Source organism: Zosterops lateralis (assembly GCF_965231275.1).
Source record: "Zosterops lateralis genome assembly, chromosome: Z".
Lineage (NCBI taxonomy): Eukaryota > Metazoa > Chordata > Aves > Passeriformes > Zosteropidae > Zosterops > Zosterops lateralis.
The window spans coordinates 81,164,997-81,185,685 of NC_139800.1; the positions used below are offsets into that span (position 1 = coordinate 81,164,997).

Consider the following 20,689-nt stretch of genomic DNA (forward strand, 5'->3'; position numbering starts at 1 on the left):
CTTTTCCAATCACTGTGAAAAAAGCAGAAGGAATAAAGGGTGGTGGAGGCGGAGTATGGAGCTGTGACATTTCCTGGAATGTGCCTTGAAGCTGCCTCTGCAGGGCAGTGCTCCTGGTCCCCACCCCTGGTGGTGAGCTCAGGATGAACTTTGCTGCTGGAAAAGGTGTTGGAGAATGGTCTGGTGCTCCAGCATCCACCCCTGCCTCTCTGCTCCACTGCCACGCCAGGATTAAGTCGCTTCCCACCTCCCAGGGCAGTCAGGAATCCCAACCTGTTAGGGGTGAGATAAGGGGTGAGATAAGCATGGTGGGATGAAGATAAATTTGTGTTAGAGCGGTGAGACGGGGGGTGAGGAGCTCCTGTGTGCTGGGAAGGGATTTGGGACTCCTGATCCCAGAATTCCTCTGCCTTGGTGAGGTGGCTTGATGGTGGTTTAGGGATGGGGTGGCTGAACCCCAGCAATGGCACTGCCCCATTCCCACCTCCTGAGACAAAGTGTTTGAACCACCTCCTTCAATAAAAAGCTTGGAATTACCCTCTTTGGTCTAAATCATGCTCAGCATTTCTACTGGAGCCAAGGGAAAGCCTCCAGACATGGCATATTTGTACCTGTGAATGGCCACTGTGACTGGTCACCCAGGAGAGCCACCAAGTCTTTCCTCCAGTGACACACGTGGCCTCGGTGTCTGTAGCAGCTCCAAAAACAAACACATGTTTTGAGAGAACTGCAGGACCCTTGTTTCATAAAGAAATGAGGCAATCTCCTTTTCACTTCTCCTCTTTGCTGTTACTTCACCTTTTCTCCCCAAATGTCCTCGGGCAGCACGTGTGGGACGTAGGCAGGGCTGGCCTTTTGTCACCGTGTCACTCAACCAGGTTTGTTAATCCCTGCCCTTAGCAGAGGTTACAGGGCTTCCAAAATCCTCCTTCTGATGGATAAAATGCTGTCAGTGCCTCCTTAAGGGCCCCTGACCCCTGTAACTTTGGGAGAGGGGGCAGAAAATGCCTCACCAACATCAGGGTCTTGCTCAGCGTTGCCTTTTCACCACTGCCCCTCGTCTTCCTATTTGTGTATTTCTATGCAAAATATAGCAAAATTAATCAATAAAAGTCATGAAATATAGTTCCCTCCACCCAAAAGGAGTCCAAACTGTGTTTGTGTGACCTAGGATGGCAAAAGTGATGCTCACCTGTGGTGTTGCTGCAGTGAACTTAATGAAAAGCCCCTGAAGTTTAACATAAAATAGAAAGAAACAAAAATAGTCCCCAATTTACTATTTTCTCAAACAGCCTCAAAACTCCTCCCTCTCCCTACAACCCCTGCAGTTTGTATTGACATGATCCTTGTAGTTTGGATAGAGAGCTGGTATTTTGTAGAAATTTCAATTTTCCAGGGAAAACAGGGGCTGAAGAATTTATGTATTTTTTCTTGTAATTAAGTGACATTTGAGGTTGAGGTTGAGGTTGAAACTTCAGCCTTAACTTTTCATTATCACTCTCCTTGGTTCACAGGTGGGCAGTGTTTTCCTGGCTCTGTTGTTTTTCTAGATTTGGTGACTAATAAACCATATTTCTACTTTTCCCAACTTCCTTTTGAGAGTCAGTTTAGCCATGAATTGTGCCCACTCTGAGTATGAAGTGTAAGAGCTGCCTCCTCCTCCTCCTCCAGCAGTCCTTGTTGGAGCACAGTTGTTTCAGAAGGGCATCCAGTAGAAATAAACAGGGGGAAAAATCAAAATACACAGCTCTGCTGAGGGGTCAGTGCTGGTGGAGGAGGCCATGAGCTCAGGCACCTCGCTGGAAGCTGTGGAGGCTGTGCCTGAATTTACATAAACTCAGTGAAAATTGGATGTTTGCTGGAGTTGTTTCACCAGCAGAATTCCCACTATGGGACAGAGTTACCGTAGTTAGATGTTTAATTTAAGTTGAATCATTAGTGCCACCATTTATGGCTCTGGAGACTCCTGCTCAGCACTGCCCAGTGCCTCCTGTGTCCTCTGCCATGTGCAGATGCACCAGAGGGATCTTTGCTGACCCTCAGAACAACCTCAGATTCTATTGATTAGTTTTAGTTTTAATTGCAGTGAGAGCAAACTCTGCCATCAGCTGGTGTTAGTGGCACAATTTGGGTGCCAACAGATAGATCCCAGGAGGATCCTCCAGATAGATCCCAGGAGGATCTCCCCCAGGAGCTGAGGATGTGCAGGACTGTCCCCCTGGGCTTTGACATCCTTTCCTCAGCACCTCAGTTTCATCAGCTCACATCCTTGAGGGCTCTTTTTCCTCCCACAGGATATGATTAACCCTGACTGGAGCCAAGGCGCTGCATCCCAAGAGGAAAATCCACCTGAGCTCAGGCTCTTTCCTTTCCTCAAGTTCTGCCCAGGCTGGGATTCCTCATGCATGGCTTGGGAACCTTCTCTGGGACACATCCAGGCCACCTCAGCCCTGGGGTTGCCCTCGCCGAGGGGTCTCAGCCTTGCTCCAGTCTCTTGTCTGGAGCTGGGGACCACAAGCCTTTCACCACAGGTGAGGATGCTGTTCCAGGTTTGTAGGGAAGCGGCTGCTTCCCTTCCCACCTGAGTACTGGGAAATGACAAGGAGGAACCCAGAGCAGCTCTGGAGTCCTGTGAACCTCTGGCACAGTGATTCGGGGTGATGGAGGACATGAGGAGTGTGGGAGGAGATGCTGTGGACAGGAGGCAGCGGCTCAAGGCCAGTTTGGGGGAACTTTTCGTTCCATTTTCCTTGAAAATCCGTGGCGAAAGGGCAATGCGGCATTTTCCAGTCCTCACTCACGTAAGCAGCTTCCTGCCATGAGTAACGTGGGGAGGACAGGGCAGAGAGAAGGGGCTGTCTCAGGGTTTCTCAGAAAGGAAATAAAGCCTCTCTGATCCTGGGACAGATGCAATTCTAACAGTCCAGCCACAGGCTGCCTTTTGCAATAACTGCTCCTAAACCCAGCAGCTTTGTGCCAGCCCTCTGCAGCCTCTGGGGCTGGTTGGACAAAACACCTGCAGGGACCTCCTGTTCCGTGTGTCCCCACAGCAGGGACATGGGGACACTCTGCTTCTTGTCCTTCAACCTTCCATGTGTTACTGGGGGGCTCAGGAGGTGGGGGGAGCCTAGGAATCATAAAATATCCTAAGTGGGAAGGGATCCACAAGGATCAGAGTCCAGCTCCTCGTCCTTCACAGACACCCCAAAAATCCCACCCCGTGTATCCCTGGGAGTAGTGTCCAAACACTTGTGGAATTCTGGCAGCCTCGGGACTGTGTCCATTCCCTGGGGACCCTAGGCAGTGCCCCAGAACTGTCTGGGGGAGATTTTTTCCTGAAATCCAGCCTGACCCTCCCCTAACACAGCTCCATCTGTTCCCTGGGTCCTGTCCCTCTCACAAGGAGCAGAGATTGGAACTGCCCCTCAGGAGGAGCTCCAGCTCCTGAGGAGTCTCCCCTGTGTCCTCTCTTCCGCAGGCTGAACAACCCAAGTGATCTCAGCCTTGCTGAAATGAAACTCAAGCAGATCACCATAAAGGGATTTTAACAGCCCAGGCCCAAACCAAACTCTGTTTAGTCTTTGCCTCCCCTGGCAGAGACCTGCAGCAGTGGTCCTGCACTTGAAGTTTTTATTAATGATCATAAATGTGGGGTTTTGCTGCCTCATTCCTTCTATCCCTCCCAACCTGGTGAAGATCCATCAGGAATGTATTTACTGACCTAACAAAGGGCCCTTGCTTTGCTCCCAGGGCAGCCTGGTTTCCTCTGAAGCGTAAGAAACCACACTGACAAGAACAAAACAGGCACATTTCCCCCTCCAGTCAAGTCTGCAAATATTCCAGAGAGTTGTTTGTACATGTGGCCGCTCGCTGGGCTGGAATTAAGAGTTTGGGAGAAGCAGGGTTGAGTTCCCAACCTTGCTGATCCCAAGAGGGATTTGTAACCCTGAGTGTCAAGGCTGGGCTTTTCATCCCTTAGGCTTGCTTTCAGGAATGTTTCTAAGACATTTAAGTTCTGATGGTAATTCAAAATCTAATGGGCTTTCCTTCATTTTTGTTCCTTAGTTTTTTTCCCTGGTAATCAGGTTGTACCATGTGTAGGAGAAAGATGAAGGGCCTGGTGTTCTCTGTCCTGCCATGTGGGAGAAGTCCCTCTCCTAATGCCAGACCACAGTGGAGATTGGGAAAAAATGCTGATTTAAGATTCAGCTTGAGAATTAACTCCTGCTTAAGGGACCCAGAGCTTCTCAGTGCCCAGATCCCTGGAGAAATCCAGAGAGTGGGAATGGCTTGAGCCCCTCCAGCCCCAAAATACATGCTCAGGGATGAGGGGGGGAGCAGGAGGCACCATGCTCAGAGCAGGAATTAGAGGGAATCTCTCTTTATTGCCAGTGCTTGGACTTTATTGCTCGTTAAACTGAAGGGCTGCTGGCTTCTCATATCCTGCAGGAGTTTTATGGGAAAGCAGTTTATGGAATTAGGGTGAGCATGTCCCATGTGCAGTTTCTGAACTTCCCAGCTGTGCCTGTGTGGCAACTCCTTTTCCTTTGGTAGGGAGACAGGCAGGACCATTCCATTCCCACATGGATTACCGGTTTCTTGCAGAGCTTTTCACCCACAGCTGTACTGGTTTGGCCAGAAATAACCCTCCCAGACACACCCAGGCCAAGCTGACATGAGAAGGTGATGCCCAAGGCCTGTACCCACCACCAGCTCCCACTGGAAGCTCTGCAGGCCCATACTGGGACAGTCATCCTATGGAAAATCAGTGGGTTTTAGGCAAAGTCGAGGGTGCAGTTGGAGCCCAAGGCAGGAGGAGGGTACTGGGTCCTTCTATGGCTGGGTCCTTCCCAGCTGGAGCGGAAAAATAAATCCATCCTGAAAAGTAGGAAAAACCAAAAGGCAGACCAGAGAGGGAAGCCAAAAAAAAGTGAAATGAAATACAGGCAAGGGTGGTAGAGGAGGAACGAAGGGGTCAACACCAGAGGAAGCAGGCGAATGTGACCGGAGAGGAACTGAGGCTGGGCTAAACGAGAAGAGGAAACCTCGGCAGCCACAGGCGGCGGCTCCGGGAATGGCTCAGCACTAGGGGACACCCTCGGACCAAAAACTGCAGCAGAAAATAACCCAGTTTCAAGCAAAACCCCAACCCACTCACTTTCGTTTTCTATGCGTCTCCGTCACCGCCCCAGGGTGACACTCGGTCCCCCCTTCCCAGCTCTTGTCACGTTGTACAGCCCCTAAAAACACCACAACTCCTAACTTGCCCCATCCCACTGACAATCCCTGTGTCTCTGCACACCTTTCCTCAGCAAAACCTGCCCGGGATTTGCTGCCAGGGTGGCACTTTTCTGTGTCCACAGGGCAAAGGCACACGCAGGGACATTGTCACCTGGAGCTGATGGCAAAGTCCCTGCTCACCCCTCTGGGCTGGAGCTTTATAACCAAACATCCCTCTGCAGATCCTGCACCTGCTTTGGGGAAATCCAAAGAGAAAATCCTCCCAGCAGACTTTTCTGTGCATTTGTGATGTGCGATCACACAGAACAGACAAAAAAAAAAAAAAAAAAAAAAAAAAAAAAAAAAAAAAAAAAAAAAAAAAAAAAAAAACACCACCAAAAAACCCCCACGAACCCAAAACACCCTCATCAAGAGCATCCCTGCCCTGCAAGTGTTTCCCAAGCATTTTCTGTCTGTCAATCCCAATTTGTTCAGGGTCCACCTGCTTTTTGTTAGGCTGCTCCACTGCTGCAAGGTCTACCAAGACCATCAGAAGTGTTCTGGCTCCAACAGCTCCCCAGGCAGCAGCTCCAGGTGATGGCTAAATCCTGGGAAATCAAGCTATGAAAAAGTCCAGTTTGGCTGGAGCAAAAAAGCTCCCCAAACACCTCAGCAACATCTGTGCTGCTTTAAGTGTTTATTACACCATTATAAATTATTATTATTAAACAAATATTACACTCTGGTGCAGTGTGCAAGTAAAGTTTTATTGTAGGGAAGAAGAATCTGTAACAGAGACTTTCAAACGAGCCACAGAAAACAGCAATTAACATTTGACTTGCAATATTTTCACTTGATTTTCAGTAAAGTTTTTTAAAACAGGCTTTCCTATTGCACAAAAAAGAAATAATAAAAAAAAAGCTGCCATTTCCTTTGCCATTAACATTGTCTCGTTCAAATAAAAAAAGGCAAAAGGTTAAAAAATACCTCTGGTACAATAAAAATGCTTTGCAATATATACATATATATATATACACATACTTAGCTTTACTGTACAGTATTTTAAATTTGGGAATGGGCATGCTATTCCTGCACATTCTGAATAAAAATACACGAGGACTTTTATTTGTACAATGCCTTTAAAGTCTGGAATACTGGAATACAAGTGGAATACTCAGTGTTGACCCTTGAAAATGAGTTTTAGCCAATTCATCCATATATTTTCCCCAAACAATTTGCAGTTCTGGCATTGAACTCTGAGTCTGCCCTGCTGGGGGTTTATGGGGTCTCTAACAGCAGCAGCTTTCAGCCCTCTACTACTTTATCTTTCAAATTTAACAAAGGAATTTCAGATCCCCTTGGAAATTCACATCCATCATTTATCTTGAGGTGAATTTGGTTTTTTAAGTGCCTTTTGCTGAGCCGGGGCTGTGGTGTAGAGAGAATTCACATCCTAATTATCTGTACAGATAATTTCTCCAGCAGATGCCTGTCCAAGCCAAACTCCTTTTCGTCACTGTTATTCTTCACTACTAAAACTGTTTTCTTTATTCAAGATAACATGGAGTAATTTCATAAATACCATATCCAAACACACTTGCTGTTCATTTATCAACTCCTTCTCCAGCTGAGAGGTTTAATCCTACGGGAATTTTTATTTCTGTCGGAATGCATCGCACATCTCTGGCCAGGCTCTGCTCCAACAGAGCTGGAGCTATCTTCCTGCAGATCCCCTGGAAAAGTACAGGAATGTTTCCCTCAATCCAAGAGTTTGAACTTCTTCTCGAGAGAAGAAGCACAGCCCAATGTTTTTGCAGCACCACATCTCATCCAGACTCAGATTTTAGATCTCCAGCCCTTTCTAAAGATGTTTCCAAGGGCCTCATGTTGCCTCTTTGCTGCCAGGTGTGGATGAGGTGAACACTCTGGAAGAGGATCAAACATCCTAGAGAGCTTTACTTTTATTTCTTATTAATTTAACACCCTTGGTCAATAGTTGAAAAAGGCAAATGTGACTCTGAGCACACAGAGCTCCACTTTTACCTAAAATATCCCCAAAAACTGGAGTGATATTCTGAATCCTGCAGCCATCACTCCAGAACCAGCCCCACTGAAAAAAGTTGCCCTCTTATCCTTATTCCTAAACTATCCTGCACTGTGAAATTTCAGTATCACACTGTGCAGGATAGCTTAGGAACAAGGATAATCCTATGGATTTTCCTAGAAATTGGGAAAATACTGGCCAATCTGCTGCCCACCAAGGCACCTCAAGCTACTTGGTGAGGCTGGGGGAGGGGCCCACCCCGACTTACAGCCCAGGCACAGCCCTGGGAGCCTGAAACACACATAACAATCATAGAAACCGAAATCCAGAGGCAGCTGGGAGCAGGGCAGGAATTGTCATGGCCTTGCTGTGTGAATAACTTGGCGGCTGTTGAAGATCCAGAGAAAACTCTGCCCTCGCTCTTTGACAGGAGCTCCCCACGTGCCGCAAGCTTTGTTTACATTTCCTGCTGGCTCGGGGAATTAACGCTCTTGGAAAGTCATGGAACAAAGCAAATGCCCAAATACAGCCTTGGAAGGGGGTTGGGAGTTCAGCAGCAGCTCCACGGTCTGCTGGTGGTGGCTGCTCTGTCCCATGTGCCTCTGGGAGTCCCAGGGTCTGCCCATCCCCAGCAGTGGCTCTGCCACCAAGTAACACAAACCAGGGACCGTCCACAGTTTTTTTTTAACTGCAACAAAGAAAGCCTCCATCCCATCTCCAGGAAGAGTTTGGAAATCCCCATCCCCACCAGAGCCCCGAGGGGAAAAGTTCAACCTCCTTACAAAGGAGCCACAGCTGCCCTTCCATTCTCCTTCTGGTTTTCTCCGAAGGGCTCCTCATCCTTGTCCTTCACGGAGATCTTTTTCCTGAGGGCTTGTGACAAGCTGGAGGAGGACGCCTTCCTCAGCGTGGTCAGTCTCTGCCGGAAGTTCCCCCCGGAGAAGAAGTAGAGGAGGGGGTCGAAGCAGCAGTTGGCGGCGGCCAGGGGCAGGGTGACAATGACAGCTTTCTGCAGGAACACCGTGTCCCCGCAGCCGGGGCCGCGCAGGCGCAGGGCATGCAGGTGCACCGTGCGCAGCACGTGGTAGGGCGTGAAGCTCACCAGGAAGGTGGCGGTGACGATGATGATCATCCACACGGCCTTGCGCCGGTTGGCCTCGTTCTTCCGCAGTGAATTCCGCAGCAGCGTGCGGATGATCATGGCGTAGCAGATGGTGATGACGACGAAGGGGAAGACGAAGCCCACCAGGAGGGCGATGAGATCCAGGACCACCACCACATTCGTCTTCTGGGAGTTCTCCGGCGGCTCGAAGCACTTGGTCTTGTTGCCGTGCTGGTAGGTGCCGTTCCGCAGGAAGGGCGCGCTGGTCAGCGTGACGAACACCCAGATGCCGACGCACACAAACTTGGCCTTCCTCTCTGACACCAGGCTGATGTTGCGCACCGGGAAGACAATGGCGATGCAGCGGAAGAAGCTCATGGCCGTCATGAAGAAGATGCTGCAGTAGAGGTTGACGTAGAGCGCGTAGGACGAGAGGCGGCACAGGAAGTCGCTGAAGAACCAGTTGCCCTTGTGCACGTAGTAGATGACGCGCAGGGGCAGCGTGAGCACGCAGAGGAAGTCGGACAGGGCCAGGTTGAGCATGTAGATCTGGAAGGCCGTTTTCTGGTGGTAGGTGCGGATCAGCACGTACAGCACCACGCCGTTCCCCACGAAGCCCATGATGCTGATCATGGAGTAGAGCGTGGAGTAGACGCTGTTGCGGAAGTCGTCGATGGAGTGGTGGTGGCAGGACAGGTTGGGGGACGGCGCGGTCATGGTGCCTGGCTGAGGGACCAGCTCTTTGGGGATGGTGTCAGGCTCTGGAGGGGAAAATGCAGGTGAGGTAAAGCAGTACAGGAAAATAAATGTCCGTGATGGAATAAGAGGAAAAACCTGTCGTCTCTCTCAGGAGAGAGCTGAGAAGGGGTATGGATCTGACCCATCCCCACTTCACCCACCTTTCTTCACCAGGTACCCACAGCTGGTTACGAGTGACAAAATGTGGCAGAGTCATGGAATCACATCACAGGACCATGGAATCCTTAAGGTTGGAAAAGACCCTTGAGATCATCAAGTCCAACCATTAAGCACTCACCACCATGATCACTAATCCATGTCCTCAAGTGCTACTACATCCATACGTTTTGGAACATATGGTGGCTCCAGCACTCCCCGGGCAGCCTGTTCCAGGGTTTGACAAGCCTTTTGGTGAAGGAATTTTTCCTAATATCCCATCTAGACTTCCGCTGGTGCAACTTGAGGCCAAGTCAGCCGCACATTAAATTACCAAAAAATCTCTTAACTCCTCAAAACCTGAGGCAGCTACTCAGCAAAACAGCAGAGAAGGATAACAAGGGTGACAACTGCACTATGGAATTTAAAATAGGAGGAGCGGTCCTGGATCCCAATAATTGTTCAGCCCTGATTTCCCTCTTTTTGATTGATTTTCAGTTTCTAATGGTTCAAATGCAGAACCTCTCTTGCAGCCTGAGACCATGAGAAGCTGCAAGATCAGAACTGCAGGACAAGAACCAGCTGAAATAACAGGACACCACCACAACAAGAAAAGCAGAAGCTGGGTCAAGATTGGCCATGAGAACCCACAACTGTACCATGAATATGCTCAAAATTGCTGTTAAATGTATTTTCACACATAAAAATAACTCAGCAGTATTAGATTCTCTGTCTGCCCCCAGGACTCACTAAAGTCAGAATTTTGAACCACTCTAGGATGCTCAAGCCTTCCAGGCGTCCATCAAATTTCAGATATTTTGGTGTTTGCACTCTTTTAAAAGAGTCCTTTGATTATCTGCAATGCACAAATGAACTAAAGCTGAGCAGGTGTCAGCGAGGGGACTGTCACCACCCGAGCGTAGAGGGGATGATGTTCATTAGAAATCCTGAACAAAGCCACCAGTCCACGTCTCAAGAATCTTTTATGCTTTTATTACATTATGGCCCTAACTCCAGCAACCAGCCCACAATTTAAACAACCACTCAAAGTATTTGTCCAAAAGACAAGCAAGACTTGTTTTCTATTTTATTTCTATGTGTAATTTGAGTTTTGCAAACAAAAGAAAACTGGTGTTCACAATCCAACTGCTTAAGCCTGGGAGAGTATCACACCCAGAAAGGCATCTGTAAAAATCAACAAGAATCCCACAAAAACAGCATTTCCCAGCTGAGGCTTTGCATTTGCATCATGAATTGAGGACAAACATTACTTCTGCCACTTTTTTATTTATACAGTCGTGGTTCACTGAACCATTTGTGTGCTGGTGACTTCGGCTCACTGGGAATGTGCACAAATGAAAGGGAACTGCACTGGATGAGAAAAGATTCCCAAAGGGACCAAACCCCTAAACTACTGCTATTCTTCCGGTCTGATGCAGCACAGATAAATTTATAGTTTGTCATATAATCACAGATTGCTTTGTGTTGGAAAGGGCATTAAAACTCATCCCATTCCCCCCCTGCCATGGGCAGGGACACCTTTGGCTATCCCCAGCTTCCTTGGGCACTTCCAGGGATGGGGCAGCTTCTCTGAGCAACCTGTGTCAGGATCTCACAGGAAAGAATTTCCTTCCAATATCCCATCTCATCCTGCTCTCTGGCAGTGGGAAGCCATCCTGTGTGTCCTGTCCCTCCATCCCTTGTCCCCAGTCCCTCTCCAGCTCTCCTGGAGCCCCTTCAGGCACTGGAAGGGGCTCTGGGGTCTCCCTGGAGGCTCCTCTTCTCCAGGTGAACATCCCCAGCTCGGCTCTAGGGCAGAGGGGCTCCAGCCCTTGGAGCAGCTCTGGCCACCAGTAGATTACACTCAATTTAATTACCCAGCCCAAAAGCACGAAGTCTCAGCTGTCCTTCCTTCCAAGCACAAACGCGAAGCATCCCCATCCCCAGGAACGCTCCGGGCTCTGCATTCCCCGTTTGGGGAGGGACGGGGATGCCCCAAAAGACCAAACTCCCCTCACAAGCCGCAGATCCCCCGCTGCGAGGGGACAGAGCGGGGACACAGGACAGGAACGGAGCGACCATCGCGGCGAGCGGCCGCCAATTAACGCCGCAGCTCATTAGCGGCGCGGCTGCGCTTCGGGGACGATTCAGCGGCTCAAACGGGACACGGCACCACCCGGGGGGCAGCGAGGCACAGCCCGACCCCTCACCCCGGGACCCCCCAGCCCCCGTGCCGCCCTTACCGGAGCGCTGCGGGGTCGGAGCGGGCGCGGATCTGCCTCAGGCGCGCCCCCGCCGCCCTTAAAGCGGGGCGCGCCCCCGACCCCGCCCCCCGCGCCGCCCCGGCCCCACCGGGACCCCGAAACCTTCGGCTTTTCCAGAGTTTTCCCACCTTCCTAGGAAACAGCACTTGGAAGGGTCCCAGCCGTGCCCGGTCCGGTGGGAACTGCCGGCGTCCCCTCCTTGTTTTTGTTCTTTATTTTACTTCTGCTTCAAACTGGCAGGGGGCTCATCCCTGATATCGGAGTTAAAAGCCTTCTTTGGAAATAGTTTATGGGAGACTTTTTGGTGTTGGGCTCGTCGGAGGGAAAACAGAATTCTGATGAATTCTGGTGACTTTATCATCCCTTCTTCCAGCATCCCAAAATACGCTATATTTGTCTATCTTTTTTTTTTCCAAACAACTGTGGTTTTGTCAAGACAAAAAAGAACAACAAAAAAATCCTAAACCAAAAATAAAATTTAAAAAATGCCCCAAAACAAAGCCAAACAAACTCCAAGGCTGTATCAAAAGAATCATTACTTTTCTCAGTATTAAGTATTTTAAGCATGGGCTCTCCCACTCTGAAATTTCAATTTATTATATTGCCTTTCTTTTGAGGATGCATAATGTGCTGTTCCCACCTTTTGTTAAGGGGTTAAGGAATTCTTCTATTTTCCCTATCCCCAGATTTGACTGGAATGTGGGTGGTCACAGGGGGCTGGGACCCAGCAGCTTTTGGCTTCTCTGGGCAAGTGGAGGATCCTTTGGGGGAAGAAACCTTTATCCGTGGTGGGACACTGGAGCATCTGGAAGTGTTTCAGGCCAGGTTGGACAGGGCTTGGAGCAACCTGGTCCAGTGGAAAGTGTCCCTGCCCATGGCAGGGGTGGGACTGGATGGGCTTTAAGGTCAATTCCCACCCAAATCATTCCATGATTAAAGCCACAGTGACCTGGTGGGTCACTGTCCTCATGGGCACCTCCCTGTCCTCAGGGCTTCCCTGGTTCCCACCTTGTGCTGATGTCCCCAGGCTCAGCCTGTCCAGCTCTGTTCCAAGTGCTGGCAGCACTGACCCCACGTTTTCCTGCTGCGAGGCCACACCAGCACAGCTCTCCCACAGTGCTGCCCTTGTGTGACTGCCTGGGAGAATTCCCAGCCATTTCTTCTTCCCCAGCCCCATTTTTATGGCTCCTTTTGGAGTTTCCAAAGCCATGGTGCTGTGGATGTGGCAGTTTCTCTTTGACCTCCCTCTCCATGAACAGTGAAGGGTTCTGAGAAGGAAATGCACCTTTTCCCTCTGCCCTTTCCAAGAGCTTCCCACCCTTCCTCACCTACCTGTGCCCAGGAAGCCTGTCCAGCTCCCGAGAGCTGCTTGGCAGGATGTTGGGAACAGTCAAATTGCAGGATCTTGGGATAATTCAGGCTGGAAGGGACCTCAGGAGATCTTCAGCTGGATCCAGGCCAGGCCAGGCTGCTCAGGGCTGTGTCCCACCTGATTTTGAAGACTTTCAGGGGTGGAGGTCCAAGACCCTCCAAGACTGGACAATTCCTTGCACTGCCTGCAATCTCCTGTGCTGAGAGCTGCCTCTGGAGTTTTTTTAAATTGTGGTGCACATTTTGCTGTTACTCCCTTCAGCCACTCTTCTGCTTTTTTTTTTGCTACCTTTTCTGGCCATTCCTTCTGCTTTTTGTTACACAATTATTCTTTCTCAAAATTTTTTTTTCTTTATTTTTCTTCTGTTCCTTTTTCTTTTCTGCCTTTCACTCTCAAGAACAGGAAGACTTCTAGTTGCAAAGTCAGACTGAGGTTAGTGTGGGATCAAGGGGGCTGCTGCTGCTCCAGATGTGCTGGAATTGCATCCAGAGTTTTGGTGGGAAGGGTTTCCATGCTGAATCCACAAGGAGCTCAGACTGCAGTTCTGACATCAAGTGGCAAAAGTAACATGTGGAATTTGGAAGGGCAGGACTGGGGGTTCCTCCCTGATATATCGACATGTGAGGAGACCCAGAGGAGAGCAAGGGGAGGGCAGGACTCCTAAAAGGAGTCTTGGATGAATTCCCAGAGGAATGAGGTAGAAGAAGACCCCAACAGAGTGATCCCCATCAGGTCTGATAAGAGCAATTTGGTGCTGGAGCTGTAACTCCTCTGATTCCCTTTCCAAAGGACAAAGGGATAAGGAATAAAGGCACTAATGAGGCTTTGGAAATCTGTCTGGGACCATCCAAATCTGGGAAAAGCCTGACCATGCTTTAGGGTTGTCATTTAGCACTGACGCCATTGTCTTCTCCCCCTGGACCCCAAATTCCTGAAACTCCAGCCAGATTCCAAGAAGTTGAGCCCTTCCTCGAGTATCCTGAATGCCACTGATCCAGCACACTGCTTATCTCTTTACTACAGGACTTCCAGACAACTTCCTAAAATCCTAAAAACTTTCAAGAGTGAATGAAAAATCCCTCCAGCACTGGCAACTTCTTCCACCCATTCTGGCTGTTTCAGAAGGGGAGAGCAGAAAGGTGGGGTTTTGTGAGGAAACATCTTAACAATGTTGCATTCTCTTTCCTTTCCTGTAACTGCCCAAAATAAGTCCTTTCTCTGGGAATCTCCTGGGATAAGGATGGTATTCCAGCTTCAGGCTTGGCACAAGATATTTGGAGTGGGCTGGACTATGTGACACTGCCAGGGAACTCCCAGGGGCAATGTCAGCTGCAGGATTTCTCCAGAAAAGCAAGACTGTGGTGATGCCTGAAATCAGGCATGGAGACCTGGGAATGTTCTGCCTGCCCTCGTTAGCTGGACTCAGCCAGCTACACCTAGAATGTGCATGGCTTCAGCCATTATCCCAGGAATGTCCCTCCTGGAAGTGAAGCAAAGCATAGGAGGAAAGCAGAAGGGGAAAAAGAAGAAAAAAAAGAAAAAAAAAAAAAAAAAAAAAGAAAAAAAAAAAAAAAGAGAGAGAGAGAGAGGAAGGAGGGTGGAAAGCTCTTGGTGGGGGTTAATTAGGGGAGTGCACTGGAACAGTAAGCGTCCCTGGGTCTGGCAGGGATAGGCTTCCACTGCACATGGATGGGAAACCAGAGGGAAAGGGGAGGTTTGGAGGTGTCCTCATGTTGGAACCCTGGGTACTGAGAATTTTAGACTGAGAATTTTTAGAAGATAAATAAGCAGCATCCCTCCACTGCGAGTGGAGATGAAGAGCCTTTCAATGCAATAAATCCCATTCCCTGAAGGCTGCCAGCCCACAGTCATTCTGAAACAGGTGAGATGTGCTCTGAGAAGTGCTGGGTCAGGGCTGTGGAGTGGGGTCAGCCCCGGGCTGGCTGAGTCGGTGTTTGGGTGACACAAAACCACACAGAGGAACGGTGCTGTCAGCAGCTGCTGTGGGATGGCTTCAGTTCCCTCCTCCTTTGCTTCCCCTTATTTGAAGAAGTGATTTCTGCTGCTTGCCAAGGATGTGGAATCCCTTTGCTGTATCAGCTTCTGCACGGCTCCTTTCCCCCAGTGGGATCTGCTGCTCCAGGAGATCATCCCTTATGCTCACCTGGAGTTGGGTCTATTTCTTCCCTGGACTCAGCACAGGGAATTCACAGAATCACAGGATATTCTCAGCTGGAAGGGACCCACAATGATCATCGAGTCCAACTTTTAAAGGAATGGCTTATCCAGGGATCAAACCCATGACTCGGTGTTATCAGCACCCAGCTCCAGCAGAGGGAATCTGAGTTGTCTTCACACTTCCAACATTGTCCCCATCCTCCCTTGGTTTTTAGGGATTGATATTACTGAGTGACACATGCTGGCAGCTCTGAGAAGCTGCTCCATCCTAAGCCATGAGGCCAACAAAGCTCCCTATTCCCTGTTTTTTGTGGAAGACCTGTGCTGGGGAACCTCCTGTGAAAGAAACTTCAGCCCTTGTCACTCAGTCCATCAAATCCTCCTGCAAATACAGCTTTTTCAGTGCTGCTGAAGAAAGGACTGAGGGAAGACGGAAAGATGGTTGGACACCTTCAACATGGTCTCCAGTCAGCATTTTTTGGGATAAAGCACTTGCTCTGCTGAGATGAATAAAATAAGTTACTCCCAGCACTGAGTGCAAGGACCACACTCAGCCCTTATTATCCTGAACATTTGGAGAATGATGCTGTTCTCTCACAGGCACTGATCTCTCCCCAGAAAAAGAGGTGGGGATGGATGACAAGTCTGGGAAGGACCAAAGGAATCTATCAGAAACAATCTATTGTTTTCTGTTTCACTGAGAGGATTTCCTCTCAAAACCCAACAGGGAGAGTGTGCATGGCCTTTCCTGGGAAGTGGAGCTGCCAGGGTGTGGGGGCAGTGCTGTCCCTGCTGCCACAGCTCCTGGTGCAGTTCCACTCCTCCCTAACCTGAATCACACCCGGTTGGGAGGGATCTTTGAGACAGAGGACGGACATTGCAGGTTCTCCTGCCAAAGAAAACTTCTGGAAAGGATGTTTCAACCCAAGGACAATTCATGAGGCCAAACCTCCAGACAAGGACCCTGAGCCATCCTTCTGCTGTGGTTTGGTTGGTGAAGGACCCAGCAAAGCACCAGAACTGGCCCATGTGCAATCAGCTGGTCACACTCTACATGTAGTTTTATGAAAGAAAAGGCTTGAATTTGTGCATTTCCAGAGTCATTATGGGATAGGCCCCACCAGGCACTGAGCACCTCCGAGTCCAGCAGTGCTGGGTGCCAGGAAAAGCATCCCAAGTGCCTGAGGTGATCAACCACTTCAGAAAAATGCTAAAGCCATCATCACAAAAACCTTTGAACTTCTGACTTGAAAAGCTGAATTTCCTTGGTTGGGGTTTTTTCATGGTTCCAATATGTCAACCTGTGAGAACAGAGAGCCACCCTGGCTGGAGATGCTGTTCTGATAGGGCCAATTGCTGCTTCCCCTTCCTGTTTTGTACGTGGAACTCAAGGGCTGCAGCAGATGGGGCAGATAGTGCTGAGTTTGAGCTCTGCCTCCAGTATTTCACTAGTCCCTTCAGAGAAAAAAACACTCGGGGAATGTGCAGTTGTCCCTTTCAGATGAAACATTTTCAGGGAAAAACAGCCTGAAAACATTTCCCTGTTCCTGATGGTTCATTTATGAGGAGCTGGGAAATTCTATGAATTCTCCTGTTTTTTGTAGAACCAATGGGAAAGCTGTATTATATCCAAATCTCTCCAGATTATCCTTCCATCCTAGTATTGTTTCCAGAATGGGGCAGACCTAAAGGCACATTATTGACCCTCAAGCTGGAACTGGGTGTGAGGGTTCTTGCAAGTCACCAGTGGCTTTAACCCTTCCCAAATGGGGCCTTTCTCAGCCACAAAAGTAACATTTTCACTCTCTGATGTTCATTTTTTGACAGCCGTTTTCTCATACCAAAACCCACCAGACTTCTTCGTCACTGGAAGATGAGAAAATGAACTTTCCCCCAGGAAACTCAACAGTACAAAAGCAAACCTTCCTCACGGAGAAATTCTGCTTTAATCTTCTTTCGGAAAGTAAACTGAAAAGCCAGAAACAGCCTGTGCGAATTGGCATTCTCTTCTGGGAAAGGGATTGGAATAAACACCATAAAAAATAAGTGGATTTTTGGCATCAGTATTATTTTTAGGGCTTGTAGCACCAGGAAATTTGTTTAAACCTAAACAGAGAGGCAAATTCATGTGAATTAATGGATCATAGAATAACCAAGGTTGGAAAAGAGCTCAAAGGTCCCCAAGTCCATCTGTCATTGGTTACAGTTGGAGTTGTATTTATTTAGTACATCTTGTGATGTTAGATTGATGCTCAGGATTTGAGGATGGCCAGAGAATTATCTGGGACACAGCACACATCCAGTATTTTCCACAGAATCCCAGAGATCATGTTCAGTGCCTCATCCTGGAATAAAACTGCAGCCCCTGCCAGAGGCTTTTCTCAGGAAAAATCCATCAGGATGCAAATCCTGCCTTGCATTTGAACAGCTCCCTGTTAGTTGTGGAGATACATCCATGTGGAAATCAGATTTTCCTTAAAAGCTTTTAAGATGAAATGCCAGGTCAATTAAACCTCCATAATTAATCTTCGATGATCAAGTACACTTTGCCCTGGGATGAACCTTTTAATTATTCCCATTTTATTTTATTTTCACCTGTGCTCTCTGTTCTTAGTCACAGTTTTACCCTGGGAAGACAAAGGAAATGCAAGGCCAAGACAAACTTCCCAGGGGAAACCTCATTTTTCAACTGCTGCACATTAACCACCAGCAGAACTGGAATCATGGAATGATTTATGTTGGAAAAGACCCATAGATAATTTACCCACCCATAATCCAGCACTGCCAAGCCAAGACCATGTGCCCAAGTGCCATTTTGTTTCTTTTTAAGATAATACTCCTGGATTTCTAGGCTATATTTGGGTGCTAAAATGATCTGTATCAGGAGAATGATTCTTTTACTGAGTGACAGGGAAAGCCCCATGTCCAAACTGAGATCACTTGGAGCAGCCATGGGGCTCAGTCCTGAGGCTTGTAATTCCCAAAGAAATAAAACAGGTATCAGAAGGAGCCTGCTTGGATGGGGAGAGAGATAAGATCTTGGAAGGATATAATTAAAAACTAGTCAAAGTAACATGGGAAAAGCCTAATCAAGCTGTTGGAGAAAGAAGACAGGATGGAACCTGGGGTTGGGCACGCCCAGGTTCTTCAGCCAAGGGAAAAGTCAGGGCAGCCAAGGCCAACCCAAAAATTCAGCTTTGGAGCAGAATAAATTGGAGCACACAGTGGCAACAATATTCTAGTTCCTCTTCAAGGATTTCTTCATTCCCAGCTCTACAAGGGCAGGGTTTGCAATTGCACCACAAGAATTGGAGACAACAAGAACTCCCCTCCAGACCAATGCATCTGGAGCATCAGATATGCAAAGTGTTTGGTTAAAAACACCACAGGAAAGAGTATCAGAAACTTCCTGTTCTTTGAGCACTTGTTCTCATCTTGAGGTTTTTGTCTTTTTCTTTGTTTTCTTGTTGACTTGAAAGGAAAAATGCGAAGAGAAAGCCACTGATGAGCGATGACTTAACCAGGCCCTATGTGCAGAGCTGAGGGCAGATAAGGACACCCCACATACCAGGAATTTGTGAAAAGATGTTCCTACAGCACCAGAGACCACCTCCAGCCCTCCTGCAGCTCTGCTTCTACAGCAGATTGCAGCAGATACCACCAGAAATCTTCATGAAATCGAAGTTTTGGTTTTAATCGTTACAGCCTCTCATTTCCTGAATGAGAGTAGATCTGCCTGAAAATAACTCACATTTTCCATCAGAGTGAGGAGTTGTGTGGTCTGTACCACTCTACACCACCACACTGAGCTGCTTTTGCTCCCATCATTTGCTCCAAAACTTCTTTCCCATCTTTTCTGCTTGGGTTTCATGAGATGTGCTCTCAGGCCAGGCCAGCTATCAGCTCTTGATCAGCCCAAAAATGCTTCCTCTGGGCTCTGAATCATCCCTCAATTATATAACTGCCTGCTCTTATCTTATGTGCTGAGAATGGCTCTTTGGGGTTTTTTAATGCTCACCAAAGAAGGTTTTTTACCCTTTTCCTGCCATGATTCAACTGCTCTGTGCAGCCCAGGGCCATAAAATGGCAGGAATAGGTTTTAAAATGGAATATTCACCTGGGCTGGGAAAGGACAAGGGAGCAGCCAATGCAGCCAGTAGGAAAGCTTTCTTCCTAAAAAAAAAAAATAAATTAAAAAATGGTTACATCACACAAAATATCATCTCTCTTATGATCAGTGATGTCTCAAATGGTGCTCCAGGAGGTGGTGGAGGCTGGGAACAATCCCAGCCCAGGCTGGTGTCCCTTGTCAATCCCTGCGGGGGACAGTCAGGACTGGGATCAACATTCCAAAAGTGATTCATGATTGTTGATCTCCAGTTCAATCAAAGCAGCAATTAAATGCCTAACTTAATATTAATAACTGAAATATTTATATATAAATATATTGTCCTAAGGGTTTGTGACCATATTGGGGCACATTGAGTTCTGGCAATTCCAAGGCCAAGGAGAACGTGGTTGTTTCCATCCGTCAGGACAACCCACAAAACACAAAAATTCTGCCAGCAAAGAGAAACACTGGTAGGGACAATAAATAACTCTGATATCAGTGGAGGTTGAGCAAAACCGGAACATGATTCTGTTGGAATTAATGATTTTTTAACCCTTTCCAATGGATTTCCAAGTGCTGATAAGCAGAGAGCTGAAGGATTCCTGTAATTACCATGTGGTACAGCCTGGTGTTCATCACCCATTGCCAAAAAACACCTTAAACCCCTCTTAGTGCTGCTTCTGAGCCACCATTTTGTGAGTTAGAGGGATGCAGCTAACTCCAGTTAGTGCCCTGGGTGGATTTAGATCTTTTCTCAGCTTTCCTTGAGCACTCTGAAATAATTTTTATGAGATTTTGTTGCAATTTTTCCAGTCTGAGGACTCAGAGATATAAATCACCCCGGCACACCACTGCCTGTTTAGTCTGTGTCTGTCTGTGCATCAAAACCCTGCTGGCTTTGCAAGGTCAGGTTTGGGAGTGACCTTGGACTGACCCCAACCCCAGCCCCTTCTGGGTTGAATTCAGATTTCTGTGCAAACTCTGCAATCCTGGGAGATTTCTGGGTGACTCCAGCTCCTTGCAGATCCTACATCATCAAAATTGACCTTTTTTGACCATCTGAGGCCCTCTGAGTCACGTCAGCCCTTCTTCTGTTGAGCTTCCAGGCTAACAACTGACTTCTGAATTATCTTATAATTAATCCATCCACATTCAAGTCTGTCTATTGCTTCAAAAATCAAATTTCAGCCTCTCATCTCCTGCCTTTAAATATCAGAACAGAATTATAGAAGCATCAGGCAGATGTTTTCCCAGCTCCCAACCTTTCCCTGCAGGAACCACAAGCCATTAGTTCAGCTGAAGCCTTGGCTTGCCTCGTTATTTATTTAGTTGTGCCTTATTCCCATTACTCTTTCTATGCTGTGTTTTCCTTCTGATTTTTCCCACAATGCTTTTTTTCCTGAGGCGCAGCAGGGCTCCATGGAACAGAAGCATCAGTATTTAGCTTCTGTTTTTGTTTTCCAGACAGATTTGGGAAGGAGTATCTGGTCCAGGGAATCCAACC

At 48.1% G+C, this 20,689-nt stretch overlaps 1 protein-coding gene across 2 annotated transcripts; it reads right to left on the bottom strand.

Moving 5' to 3' along the window:
* Positions 1-6,035: 6,035 nt before the first annotated feature.
* On the bottom strand, positions 6,036-12,948 carry CYSLTR1 (cysteinyl leukotriene receptor 1). Of its 2 annotated transcripts, none has more exons than XM_083884442.1 (2): positions 12,857-12,948; positions 6,036-9,127 (listed from the first exon to the last, which is right to left on the bottom strand). In XM_083884442.1, the coding sequence occupies exon 2, from the start codon at positions 9,081-9,083 to the stop codon at positions 8,043-8,045; it is 1,041 nt and encodes a 346-aa protein (XP_083740568.1). In that variant the 5' UTR covers positions 9,084-9,127; positions 12,857-12,948; the 3' UTR covers positions 6,036-8,042. The 2 variants fall into 2 exon arrangements, with proteins under 2 accessions (XP_083740568.1, XP_083740567.1); XM_083884441.1 differs by lacking the exon at positions 12,857-12,948 and adding an exon at positions 11,504-11,518.
* Between the last annotated feature and the right edge of the window lie 7,741 nt (positions 12,949-20,689).

Coding starts and splice junctions, on each gene's coding strand:
- CYSLTR1 (XM_083884442.1), bottom strand. CDS start 9,083: ATGACCGCGCCGTCCCCCAACCTGTCCTGCCACCACCACTCCATCGAC.